Source organism: Amphiprion ocellaris, chromosome 20 (assembly GCF_022539595.1).
Source record: "Amphiprion ocellaris isolate individual 3 ecotype Okinawa chromosome 20, ASM2253959v1, whole genome shotgun sequence".
Taxonomy (NCBI): Eukaryota; Metazoa; Chordata; class Actinopteri; family Pomacentridae; genus Amphiprion; species Amphiprion ocellaris.
This window is the reverse complement of record NC_072785.1, coordinates 5750154-5764518: the sequence shown is the minus strand read 5'-3', so window position 1 is coordinate 5764518 and position 14365 is coordinate 5750154. Positions and strand designations below refer to the sequence as shown.

Here is a 14365-nt window from a genome sequence, read left to right as displayed (position 1 = left end):
ACCTAGCAATTTTTAAAAAATAAGTCCTCTGCTTCTTCCATGTTTTACTGAAGGGAGACAAATTCACGTCTTAAACATACCTGTCAAGAATGGGATTAGAAAATAACCACACAGAACACTCAGAATGCAGAATGACTCATGTGAAGTGGGTCATGCTAATGACCATCATTAGCATGCGAGGGCTCGGTGAAACTCGCATTTCAATGAGCCCCATTGTCACTCCCTGGCTCCCAACGACCATCTTGGCAATGGTTGTTGGAATATGAATAGCACTGACCACACCTCACAGAGGTTATAAGCTGAGGCAACATCAAAAACCACCAGAACTGAAGAAGCCTCTTGGATGAGAGGTGAAACGCCTTCAAGGAGCCTTCTTAAAGTCCAGTTGGATTGATTTAAACAACTTTGGATAACCATGACCTGTATGAATGAGAACCTACACAGACACCACACAGAACACTGTTCCCATACTTCTCACATGTAAACAAAGGTATTCACATGAATATATAAAATCAACACTGTACAACTCCTTGAAGTATCAGTGCATCACTGATTGGATATCTAGTTCCAGAGCAACTACTGACCTCTCAGGACCTGAAGTAAAACTTTGCCCTCCTACCTTACCGTGAGCCATATAAACCACTTACAACTGCCACACACTTATACAGGAATTAACAGCACTTCATAATTACCAGCAGGTGTATTTTACAGTGTCAGCATGGGCTAATTGCTTGAAGCCCCTTCCAGGGTTGTTCTGTGACTTGGTGACTGACAGAAGTGAGAACGGCACTGGGACTATTTTAAAGGAGTAGTAGAATTATAGAATTGTAGTAGAAGCCCTGGGGTACATTGTCTTAACTTTGCCTGTCTCTCCTTCTCTCCCCTTGTGTCTGTTCTGCTCTGTGTCTCTTGAACAGTTCTACACGTGGACAAAATTGTTGGTACCCGTCGGTTAATGAAAGAAAAACCCACTATGGTCACAGAAATAATTTGAATCTGACAAAAGTAATAATGAATAAAAATTCTATGAAAATTAACCAATGAAAATCAGACATTGCTTTTGAACTGTGGTTCAACAGAATTATTAAAAAAAATAAACTCATGAAACAGGCCTGGACAAAAATGATGATACCCTTAACTTAATATTTTGTTGCTCAACCGTTTGAGGCAATCACTGCAATCAAACGATTTCTGTAACTGTCAGTGAGACTTCTGCTCCTCTCAGCAGCTATTCTGGTCCACTCCTCATTAGCAGACTGCTCCAGTTGTCTCAGGTTTGAAGGGTTCCTTCTCCAGACGGCATGTTTCAGCTCCTTCCACAGATGTTCAATAGGATTTAGATCAGGGCTCATAGAAGGCCACTTCAGAATAGTCCAATGTTTTCCTATTAGCCATTCTTGGCTGTTTTTAGCTTTGTGTTTTGGCTCATTATCCTGTTGCAAGACCAATGACCTGTGACTGAGACCAAGCTTTCTGACACTGGGCAGCATATTTCTCTCTAGAATACCTTGATAGTCATGAGATTTCATTGTGCCCTGCACAGATTCAAGACTCCCTGTACCAGATGCAGCAAAGCAGCCCCAGAACATAACAGAGCCTCCTCCATGTTTCACAGTAGGGACAGTGTTCTTTTCTTGATATGCTTCATTTTTGCGTCTGTGAACATGTAGCTGATGTGACTTGCCAAAAAGTTCCAGTTTTGTCTGGTCTGTCCATAGGACATTCTCCCAGAAGCTTTGTGACTTGTCAACATGCAGTTTGGCAAATTCCAGTCTGGCTTTTTTATGATTTGTTTTTAACAATGGTGTCCTCCTTGGTCATCTCCCATGAAGTCCACTTTGGCTCAAACAACGACAGATGGTGCGATCTGACACTGATGTACCTTGACCTTGGAGTTCACCTTTAATGTCTTTAGAGGTTGTTCTGGGTTCTTTTGTTACCATTCGTATTATCTGTCTCTTCCATTTGTCATCAATTTTCCTCCTATGGCCACGTCCAGGGAGGTTGACTACAGTCCCATGGATCTTAAATTTCTGAATAATATGTGCAACTGTAGTCACAGGAACATCAAGCTGCTTGGAGATGGTCTTATAGCCTTTACCTTTAACATGCTTGTCTATAATTTTCTTTCTAATCTCCTGAGACAACTCTCTCCTTGGCTTCCTCTGGTCCATGTATAGTGTGGTACACACCATGTTACCAAACAGCACAGTGAATACTGTAACCCTATAAATAGGCCGACTGACTGATTACAAGTTTGTAGACACCTGTGATGCTAATTAGAGGACACACCTTGATTGAACATGTCCCTATGGTCACATTATTTTCAGTCTTTTCTAGGAGTACCATCATTTTTGTCCAGGCCTGTTTCATGAGTTTATTTTTTAAAAATAATTCTGTTGAACCACGGTTCAAAAGCAATGTCTGATTTTCAATGGTTAATTTTCATAGAATTTTTATTTATTGTTACTTTTGTCAGATTAAAATTATTTCTGTGACCATTGTGGGTTTTTCTTTCATTAACCGAGGGGTACCAGCAGTTTTGTCCACGTGTATGTGAGACGGGATCAAACCCGTGGGTTGGGATGTTAACAGCACTACTACTTTTTATCGATACTGCTTATCAGTCCAGTACTTTAACAGTAATCTTAATGGCATTTTTTGATTTTTTTTTAACTAAAGAGAAACAAATCAAACACATTAAGAACAGAATAAAGATTGACTTATTTTCTCATGTATTCTATGTATAAATTTGTCATGATCCCTGCTCCAGCCCTTACCTTTCTCCCTATTTCCCCCTCTTCCTCTCTCTTTCTCCCTCACTTTCCTGCCTCTCATCCTCTCTTCCTCTGGCCCTCCCCCACCCCCTCTCTCATTCTCCTATCAGATCTGCTCTGCCTGCTTACCTGCTGATCGCAGCGATTGGAGACAGCTGTGGGGATGGGCTCACCTGTCTGTAATCACCACAGTCAATAAAAGCCTATGCAACTGTCCAAAAGACAGTAATTTTGGAATTTCTAATTTCCAGTTGGTTAGTGTTTTTTTTTTTTTTTTTTTTTGCTGTTGTTGTTGTCATTTTCTAAATGTTTGAATTATTAAAACGAATTAAAAATACAACAATTAAGATGTTAAGAAAGGTAAAGGTACACTTTTGGAACTTATGTTTGGCCTGAAATCTAACACTGTTTTCCGATGTTGATTTGATGTAATATGAGACGGGTCACATGACCACAGTTTAGTACGGGGTTACACGTGTGGATTGTATGTCTGATGCAGTACGGCTACAGAGGGCAACGTGATCATTGCCACAGAGGGAAAGACATGGCCTATAAAATCTAACTATTCTTTTAAGTTTTGTTTGTTTCATGTTTGTTGCTGCTATTTGTTGAAGTGCTTTTTTTGGACGGTTTGGTACAGTGTTGTTGCAAGCTAGCATATGGGACTCACCTAACGACAGAAAGCTAGTTTAAAAGACTTCTGGAATCTGTCTAAATAGAGACGTGTTTGTCAAACTTTGTGTATATTTGATATGTTTGTGTGTTTTTATTTTCATAGTTTTCATGGTGTCGACTGACTGGAGAGAAAAATAAACGTTTAAAGTAGGGCTGGGACTTTAACACGTTACAACGAAAATAACGCGTTAAATAAATTAACGCATTTAATTGCACCTTTCTCAGTGCCCTCATATCTGGCACACCAGTAACTCTGATGAACACTCCAGCCCAGTAGGGGGCGCTAATGAGCCTAAAGTCTGTTTGCCAGTTGCGATGAAGAAGCACTGAGTGACGTCAGTGCACTTGTGAACAGTGACAGAAGATGAGATTGAGCTTGTTGGGCAGAAATTTTTCTTGTAAAAATCTTCCTGTTGTCAGCTTGGATAAAAGCCTGGTTGTGTGTAAATTGTACAACAAAGAGTTTTCTGCGGCACTTCAAGCCAACGGTAAAACATGTTGCTGTTAGCACCAGAGCTAACGTTAGCTACGACAGTCCTGCTAACGGCTAATGGTGGAGCCATCCCATAATAGAACACTTTTCAAGACAGTGCTTGAGTTTACAAAAGTCTTAAAATGTTGAATATAATCACTATAATTGCACTTTGATTTTGCAGTCATCTGTGAATCTGGCAGAAAGACGAAAAATGCAGATAAATAGAAAAGAAACAATTTTATTGTTTAAGTTATTACACTGTCGAGGCTCCGCCTCCTTGGAGGAGGAATAACTTAAACACCAAAAATATCTGTCTTTTAATAACTTAATTATAAGCTTTTTGTTTATTAAAAAAAATACACAAATAAAAATGTATATTCCTAAAAAAAAGAACCATCAAAATGACACCATCAGACCCAGAAACTATGAAAACAGAATGAATCTATGGATTTTCAACTTTCTGAAGCTCCTTGAACTACTTATGCTGATGTTTTGTGCCATACAGTGGAAAAAACAACTAGATCCAGGCTTTAAATCATCAAAATCACTTTTTTCTACGTCTCATTTTCAATTTTTTTAAATTTTAAATTATAAACATGTATATGTCTATTCATTGATTCAACTGTTAATCACAATTTTATTTGAATTGAAAAACTTCACTTATTGACAAATATTGCTATTTGACAAGTGCGATTAATTGCGATTAATTAATTACAAAGCCTTTAATTAATCAGATTAATTTTTTTAAAAATCACATCCCACCACTAGTTAAAAGACATCTGTATAATGCATAGCCTTCTATACATCAGACCGGAGTAGTTACAGCCTAGTTCAGTCATCCACCCACTGCCAAACCATAGACAGTCATACCCCTGGATTCCTGCCAGTCCCCGAGCCGCTGCTTCTTGGTGGACCTGCATTGGCAAAACATTCGCCATTTCTGACCCTGCCCTGCCTGCTGTTGGTCCTGCTCCAGCTTCTCACATGCGACACACTCACTAGCCAATTCTGCCTTGCCCCCCTGCTGGTCCCGCTCCAGTGGCCCTGTATCGTCGATGATCTCGCCGAACCCCGGATTCCCAGAGCCTGCCTGCCCCTTTAGTTTAGTTCCCCTTGTTTCGTGAGTATCCCATTTGGTTGGTCTAGTTTCAGTTTGTTTTTATCTGATTGCCTTAGTTCCTATTACATTTTTTAGTGAGTGTTGTTCCTTGTCCTTTTGTAATTTTGCCTGTTTTCTGTACTAAGTTTGGTTAGTCCCAGGTTAGTTTACCCTCTCCTCTGTTATCCGGCCTGAGTTTCTCCCCACTTAGTGATATTATTCTTAGTGGTGGGACACGGTGGTCTCTGCATGCATGGTTTCCACCGTGAAGCAAGGAGGAGGAGGTGTGATGGTGTGGGGGTGCTTTGCTGGTGACACTGTTGGGGATTTATTCAAAACTGAAGACACACTGAACCAGCATGGCTACCACAGCATCCTGCAGTGACATGTCATGCCATCTGGTTTGCGTTTAGTTGGACCATCATTTATTTTTTAACAGGACAATGACCCCAAACACACCTCCAGGCTGTGGAAGGACTATCTGACCAAGAAGGAGAGTGATGGCGTGGCGCATCAGATGACCTGCCCTCCACAGTCACCTGACCTAAACCCAATCCAGATGGTTTAGGATGAGATGGACAGCAGAGTGAAGGCAAAAGGGCCAACAAGTGCTCAGCATCTCTGGGAACTCTTTCAAGAGTGTTGGAAAACCATTTCAGGTGACTACCTCATGGAGCTTATCGAGAAAATGCCAAGAGTGTGCAAAGCAGTAATCAAAGCAAACGGTGGCTTTTTCTTAGAAGAATCTAAAAGTTAAAAAATGTTTTGACTTATTTCCAACTTTTTTGTTTCCTGCATAATTCCATGTGTGTTCACTCATAGTTTCGATGCCTTCAGTGAGAATCTACAATGTAAATAGTCATGAAAATAAGGCAAACCATTAAATGAGAAGGTGTGTCCAAATTTTTGACTGGTAGTGTATTAGTTAAATATCAGCACATTGTGCTGATAAAACCTTGTTCACTCTTCAGTTTTGACCATAAATTTATTGCAGGATTTTCCTTGCCAGTATTGTTACTGTCTGCAAGTAGTTGTTTGCTGCTATATTAACAATGCCCAAAATCTTGTATACTGCACCTTTAATGGAACTATTATTTGCTGACATCAGAAGGGTAGTTCATCTTTCATCCTCTCATTGAATTTTGAATAATGACTCATGAGAAGGTGGCGGGGCCCTATGCACCTGGTGTAGAGAGCGTAGACAGACATCCTGCCATCTGCTTTTAAACATGCACATTCGGAGAGCAAGTTTTTTTGTGGGCTTTCCTTCCTGCTTTGGCTTCAGCAACTGTATTACTTTTAGATTGTATTGCATTTTTTAAGTTCCTGGTTCAGGATTCAAGTTTTTTTTTGAGAGAGAGAGAGAGAGAGAGACATACGAGGCTCTAGACCTGTCCATGTTTATGATTGGTGATTTTTTTTTTTTCGTTATTTTAAAAATTATTTATCTTTTTAACCAAAGGATTACATTACAAGGCAATGTTTTAACAGCAGAGCAGTGGCAGAAGAGCATAATATGGTAAAATTTCAGGAAAAATAGGAGAGTTATGAGACCTAGCTCTCGAAACTGAGGGGAACGTATCCCCCTCCCCACCACCATCAACTGAAATCTACACCTATATACCTAAGTGGGCAGAACATGAGACTTCATAAACTTCACAGCCGAGCTATTTCATTGGACTGGCGCTGACGGGCGTTGGAGGCCGTTACATATATAGTTCCATAAACAGAAGCAACTTGTTCCTTCTGACGAGGAACTTGGCTGTAGTAGTAGATCACAGTAGTAATAAACGGTCTTACCCCAAAGTCTCCAGCTCGTCACTCACGTACTCAATAGATGCACCACTGGAGAAACTCATCCCTCCACCAGTGTTCAGGCACCTCAGTGGTGTTCGGACCATCCAAACAACAACAGCTACAAAGAGAAGTGAAAGCTGGTGGCTTCAATCACACACACGCCTAAGAGGAAATAAGTGTCGTTCTGCCAGCCCATTCTTTAGAACATGGTGGAGCTGAAGCTCATTCAGTCTCCTCCACTCTGCTCTCTGTTGGACGGATGTGGCAGAGCAGACGATTTGAAAATGTGCATTAAGTGATTTGGGATAAAGGGAGAGCGAGCGGAAGGTACAACAAAGTCGATTGAAATGGTAGGTTGTTTATACCAACATAGTACATCCGGTGAGTCAGACTGTGAGGAAATAAGTTTTGAGACTGGTCAGAGGACAGAAATTAACTCATCGAGCGAAACAGCCCCTAAAAGCCATGAAGGTGGACTGGTGACCACTATCAAATGGCTTAATTTCATAAGGCTGTTCTGAGGTCTGCTATCGCCTAATCCTTACCTTTTTGTAACTTTTTTTTTTTGCCAGCATTAAAGTCAAGTGATTTTTCAAAGCCCTAAGCTCGATAAAATCAAATTCAAAGGCTATAAGCTAATTATTCCTTTAAAAAAAAAAAAAAAACTTTTGGCAACCTACAAGTATTCAAATTAAGCTTAGACAAACATTACAAGTGAAATATTATATTCAAAATGTGAAACAGTGTTCCGTTGTCTATAGGCATCTATGTGAATTTATTCACAAGCCTGTGAACTTATCACTTAAAAATCCGTGAAACAGGGATACACATGTAATGTCCTATTTTGCAAGTGAAAATCACGTGTGCCTGTTACATCAGTGCATTGCATATGAGATGCTGCAATGCAGTTACATGTGAAATAAACCAATCAGCCACAACTACAAAACCAATGACAGCTGAAGAGTATGACACTGATCTCATTACCGTGCAGTACTCTGCTGGGAAACTTCGGTCCTCTATTCATGTGGAAGTAATTTTGACACAAACTTCCCTTTCAAATTTAGTTACAGACCAAGAACTTCCTAAACGGCTCAGTGAATACACTGTAGGTGGTGGCCTGGCCTCCATACTCCCTAGAGTCCAATTTGATGATTCATCTGAAGAGGCACAACCCCACAACCCACTTACACAACAACCCCACAACCCACTTACACAATAGGCACAGGGCTTTAATGTCAGGGCACATGCTGTACAAATAATAGAATTTGTTTCATTTTTAAAGCTATCTAAAAACACTAATCAATCTATGAACTTCACTTTGACATAAATTCCATTTCATTAATTCACCCACTGCTCAGGTAATTTCAACATATATTGCACAGGCTACACAAAGTCTGAACAACAATCTGTTTATTGCAATACCTGAAACAGTTCAGTCACATTCATTGAAACAACTGAATTATTACATGGTATATAAATTGTCATCAGTGACTGCTGTGGACTGCAGTTTAATTTGTAAGGCTTGTAAGGAGTAGAAAGGTCAAAATGTGATGTGCATTGAGACAGCTGGGACACCTGACACAACTTTTCTTCTCCATCCTGTATCAGTGAAAACAAAATAAAATTTGAATTATAGGGCTTATCAGGACTAAATGAGTATTTTTTTTTTTTTTGTTTAATTCAGCTGTCCTATTCACAAACCAAGATGATACTGTTATGCAAATTATTACAACACAAAAATCCACCATGAACATATCACCTGGATATAACTATGACAAACAGAATATTGGATATAAACACATTTGTTGTCTGGACAGCAGTGAAAGGAAAATAAGTGGAACTTTATTAAATTTCATTAATAACAATAACACAACCAGTATGAATAGAATTATTACAATATTAAAAAATATTATTTTACCAAATTTTCTGCACTAATAGAGTGCTTGTCCACCTTGATGGAGAAAGTACACATAGACATTAATGGTGTATGGACTGTCATGCAAGGTATTGCAGTCTGAACTCTTTAATTACCAAAATACACTAAATGTATTACAATTCCAGGCATCCATCCACTCATATACGAACACAACTGTCTGTTACTCACTGTACATTTAGTGCATATGTTGCAATCTTATTAAATTTTAAACACAGTTTAAACTACAGGATGGATAAGTAAATCACAGGCTGAAACATCAGCAATACAAAAACAGTGAGCTTGACAAATACTACAAATGGGGGGAAATGAACAGAATTACCTTTCAATTTTGATTTAAGCTGGTCTATGTGCATTCATGTTGGTGGAGGTCTGCGAATGAAGTATGGCTCATACAGATGCATTAATCTACCTTGAGAAACACCACGGTGTCAGTTTTTGTTCTATTTTACAGTCATGTCTTTCTAGTATAGATGCTAGTTGAGTCCCATGTTGAATGTTGATTACAGCAATATAAGTGCAAAAATAAATAAACAGACTGGTCCAAACTTAAGTCAGTGTGACTCTGATTAATCCTTCATTTACACAAGCCGCTACTACCACTGCAAAGACAGCATCTGAGCAGGTAAACAAAAACGGGCCACTCATGGTATGATCTGTCTTTGTGCACCACCCACAGCTTACAGGTCTGTAAACACATTCCCAGCAGCATACAGTTGTCTTTGTTCATCATCACACTGTGTAAAGATTAAAAAGATACCAGAGTTAAATACACCACAACATGACAGAGTGAAAGTAACTTGGTATTCTGTAGTTAACATTAACTAATGATCACACACACACAAGTGATACCGGTCCGTTATGCATCTATTGGAGTAATAATTACATTCTGATCCTGCTCACCTTATTTGTGTTGGAAGAACAACAACTCTTTCCTGTTTGTGTCTCCAAGAAGTCTCTTTAGCTACTTTCACACTGCATGGGATTTCCAAAAAAATATCATAAGAGTAGATAGTAACTCTAGTCTCTTTTCCTGAATCCACTATCACTATGACAACTGCGTATCACTTCCCATAAATTATGATTGAAAACCAAATCATACATGGGAAACAAAATCTGATTTGATCACTTTCACCTGCTGTGTCCATGTAGCCTTGCTGGTGTACAATCCAGCAGATTTCCCAATGGAAATCACAATGGACACTGTTGCACAAGCTGGAGTCTGGCAGAGGCTGGTGTTTCTTCTATTAGGACTAATGTCAAAATAGTAAAGAGTTGATGGTTTTATAATGTTAAAATGATACATATAACGTCTTTAAAGGGGACCTACTATGCCTTTCCTTCATGCTCACTATGGATTTGTTTACATGGTCATCTGCCCTAAGCACAGCTCAAGTAGCACAGCTCACAAGCACTGTGTGCTGGCTTGTGGAAGTTCACCACTGAGAAGAAGGTGAGCTTTTAGAGAATAGGTCCTTAAAGAGATATGAGCCAAAGCTCCTCATTATAGAGGATGCATAATGGGCCAGTACAAGATAAAAGGATGCCTTGAACTGTGAATCATTCACAGTTACTTTTCAGGAGTCACAGTATTAACAACACAGCTAGAGATTACAATAACTGGTCCTTTTCACTGTTTTAGATGATGTTCAGGTTTCAAAGCTATTGCTCCCAAAAATCCTTGGTGAGCTATTTCAGCAGATACACCTCAGTCTGTTTTATTCCATAAATAATAGTTGTCCAGTTAAAACATTGTATTCTTCACAGCAATTTATTCTTACAGTTCTTTGATTGTTTACGTGTAACAAAATGAGCAGTATTTCAGCAGAATTTATAAAGCTGTGGAGTAGTGCGACAGAAAAGGAACCCTTTTTTGCATCAAGAAAATCCTTTCTGCCAGCGACACACTTAATCCAGCATAAATGTCAGCAATTTTCTTAACCCTCAGGTCTTTCTCTCCCTGGCCAGGTCATACACTTGTATACGTCTGGAGTGCATCTCGCTGCCTGTGTGTATGTGTGTGTGTGTGTGTGTGTGTGTGTGTGTGTGTGTGTGTGTGTGTGTGTGTGTGTCTGTAGGGAGGTCAAGACACCACTTCGGCCACGCTGGGCTCCAGGCCAGCGTTGTCAGCACACACCGACAGTCTGTTGCCTCTTGAGTGGCTTCTGGTCCAGCAGAGCATTCTCCTGCTGTACTTTTCTGCATTCATTCTGTCCATCTGATCTGATTTCAACACAGCAGAGGGGTGTAAGGTGTTGTGTAGCGCTCGCAACAATAGCCTGCAGAGGGGAACACATCAGTCAGTCCTCCGTGACTATGATCTGGTAATTGTGTTTTTAGTACTCTTTGTGTTGTGATGAACACTAATGTCAATGTGTTATTACTAGCTTCCTTTATTTGCATACTGCCAGGGATTGATAGTTGGTCCAGATATTGTGATGTTTTTACCACAATGTGACAAATAGCAGGAGGAAAAAGCTGTTAAATACAGCATGATCACAAGACAGTTAAATACACAGAGCTGGCTTTAGCCACTCATTAGTGTTTATGCAAAAGATGTTTCAAGAAAGAAAAACATTGAGTGTGTCCCTCATGAAGATCACTTACATTCAAAATGAACAAGTGAAGTTGCACATGTTTGATGTTGCAGTACTGACAGGATACACCAGCAGTGACGGCTCAGTCTTAATTGAAACAGTCTTAACTTGATGACATTTCAACACATTTTCTGACTTGAAATGCAAAGTAGTCTGCTCTGAAATGCAGGCTATTTAGAAGTAATTTGAGGCTTGTGTATGTTTACATGTCTACATTTGTTTGTACATTATATGTGTGTGAATTTGGATCACTGTATGCTAGGATGTGTGTTTGTGTGTACCTGGGTAGCAGCGCCATCACAATAGTGAGGATACATATGATGTAGAAGAGAGGCTGGGACATCTGGAGTGTTTCTACTCCCAGTGGGTTGGTAGGGGGACTGCACGTCACACACAACACACTAAAGAGCAGCACAAAGCCAAAGTAGGAACTGCCGCTGAGCACCAACACGAGTATATGAATCCATGTCTACAAAACAGACACAGGATTATAGACACAAAGCTGTTCTTGAATCTTTTTTTTTTTTTTTTATCAGGTATTATTGCAGCTTTTGGATTGTTATGACATTTTTGTAGACTACACAATTTTTGAAATAAAAGCATGCATAACATTAAGGTCGCACATTTTCATGGCAAAAACAACAGAGACAAAACCAAATTTGAACTGAAATGATATCAAAGAAGTTTTAGTGTGGTAGCAACTCTGACCAGAGTTTTACTCTCGATGACTTGGTGCAGCAGAATGATGAGGAGTGCTGAGGTATTGATTGGCGAACCAAAGGACAACTCTCCAACGTCTGATCCTGCAAATGCCTGAGATACACATATGAATCTTAAATGGGATCATAACTGTATGGTAAGTGTTTACTAATATATCATAATCATATATCATTCCTTGCTGTCAGCTTTAAGGCTTTCAAATGAAGCGTTATCAAGAAAACAGTTTTTATTAGTCAAGTAAAAAGCGGCACATGAGAGTAAAAGAGCAAAGAAGTTAGCTGGTCACCACATAATGGAAAAAAAGACTGACAAACCTCAGTGATTTGCACAGAGTACTTACAAAGTAAGGCACGAAGAAGCAAACAAGGCTTTGGTAAAAAGCATCCAGGACTGTGATCCAGAACATATTAGGAACATAGACCTGGAGAGAAAACAGACTGTTACTCTTTATGAACAGTGTCAACAGGCATGGCAATAATCAAATATTAGTGCCACTGACTTCATACATGCTTTCTTCATTTATGAAAATGGATGAGTTCTGTGTTTCAAGGTTTCTTGTCATACATGATGATCAAACAGGCAGCCCTTGAACTGGTTAATGCCCCACTATTGTGTACCAAACACACACTTTGGCAACCATGCACTTTATTGACAATATGATTTAAACATTTTTGTGAGAATTTGTTTTGAAAGCAGTTATGTTCCTTTGTTTAATCTAGAACATAACATTTCTGTTTGAAAGCGTTATTTCTTTAGTTTGTAGTCAGATTTTTTAATGCTTTCCCTCAAAACGTTGCCTTCTCTCTCAAATAGCCCCTGCTCGGTTGCAAATCTGTCTGCACTCAGATGTACTGTATAATACTGTTCCAACATCATCTCAGTAGCAGTAATCGCCCCAGAATTCTGTTCAACACAGTTAACTCTGTTGTTAACCCATGCACCTCTGTTCTAGCTGATGCTGTAGTGGTAAAATCATCAGTAGTGGGTAGCCATCGGGCACTAAGCCACGAATACTTGTTTGCTTATCAGTTGTTGTACTTATTAAAGTGCTTATCAGTCATATTAAAGTGCTTATCAGTTGTTCTGCTCATTAAAAGTGCATGGCACGGGCTGTACCTGTGTACACACATTTCTAGGCCAGTCTGACCTGTGTACACAGATTTCTAGGTTGGGCTGACCTGTGTACACAGACTTCATTAAGATGGTATGTTGAAAGACTGTGACTGAGAGAAACCCTGATAAAAGCCTGATGTACTGCCTGATGTGCTGCAAAAAAGATTAAGTACTGCAGAAAAGATAAATAAAGTGGTTTAATGAGGCTGGGTGTGGAGTCAGAAGGAGGGGGGCTAACTCCTCCTGGTGAAGCTGTCCATCCATCATTAATTTTTGGAAAGTACCGAGGAGCCCAGACACCATTAGGAACAGAACAGGTGGTATAATAGTGGCTGATGCAGGAGGCCTGTCGTAAAAGAAGGATGGGCCTGGGGCGTGGAAACCACCAGGATCAAAACAGTACAAAAGCCAGTGCATCAGGAGGGGTCTTCAGACATACCCCGGGGTATCTCTCAGTGTGTTGACCTGTACTTTGAGGAATAAACACACCTCTTTTGAATCTGAAAACTGACTCCTTGACTCATCACTGCCTTCACTGGTGAGACATAGGCAACTATTACATTTGAACCTGTGAACCCTTTAGAGAATTAGAACTTAGAGTCAAAACTGAAGAAGCTATAAGTTGTGAAGACATTTATTCCACAACAATGCTTCAGTCACGACTTGCGACAATTTCCTTCACTTTTTCTCTGATAAAGTTGCCACTATCAGGCAACTCACCACAGGATATTTGGATATTTGAATGCTGACTTGCCCACTGCTCTGACACATTCTGCTGTGTTTCAGCAGTTTGAACGGGTTTCTCTGTCAACTCTCACTAAAGTGGTGCAACATATGAAACCTACCAGCTGCTCCTTGGACACTGTTTCCACAAAGGTGTTGGTAGAGATTTTTAACATTGTTCGTCCTAGTCTGATCATTTTTATTAATTCTTGTCTCAGTTTTGGACTTGTACCAGCTGCCTTAAAACATGCCATTGTTTGGCTTTTCCTTAAAAAACCTCAACTTGATCCTTCAGTTTTGTCAAATTTTAGACCTGTTTCACATTTACCTTTTTGTCCAAGGTTTTAGAAAAAGTTGTTTTTATACAGTTCCAGTCATTCCTAGAAGAGAGTGACATTTTTGATAAATTTCGATCTGGGTTCAGATCTCGTCATAGTACTGAGTCTGCTCTGTTGA

The 14365-nt window shown here is 39.6% G+C and overlaps 2 protein-coding genes across 7 annotated transcripts in view; both read right to left on the bottom strand.

Moving 5' to 3' along the window:
* dapp1 (dual adaptor of phosphotyrosine and 3-phosphoinositides) overlaps positions 1–7045 on the bottom strand; it is a 31835-nt gene extending 24790 nt beyond the window's left edge. For 2 of the 4 annotated variants that reach the window (XR_008599980.1, XM_035947217.2), the window contains exon 1: positions 6827–7045. Coding sequence is in view for 2 of the 4 variants with exons in the window: in XM_035947217.2 (XP_035803110.2) it covers positions 6827–6927 (101 nt within the window). In the remaining 2 variants the exon portion in view is untranslated. The remainder of the gene's footprint in view (positions 1–6826) is intronic. The other 2 variants (XR_008599981.1, XM_023268460.3) reach the window with 2 other exon arrangements.
* Positions 7046–8216: 1171 nt separating this feature from the next.
* Positions 8217–14365, bottom strand: part of atp10d (ATPase phospholipid transporting 10D) — a 60638-nt gene continuing 54489 nt past the window's right edge. For all 3 annotated transcript variants that reach the window (XM_055005687.1, XM_055005689.1, XM_055005688.1), the window contains 4 exons: positions 12414–12494; positions 12062–12166; positions 11635–11822; positions 8217–11035 (listed from right to left, as the gene is read on the bottom strand). In XM_055005687.1, coding sequence (XP_054861662.1) covers positions 10840–11035; positions 11635–11822; positions 12062–12166; positions 12414–12494 — 570 coding nt within the window. In that variant the 3' untranslated portion in view covers positions 8217–10839. The remainder of the gene's footprint in view (positions 11036–11634; positions 11823–12061; positions 12167–12413; positions 12495–14365) is intronic.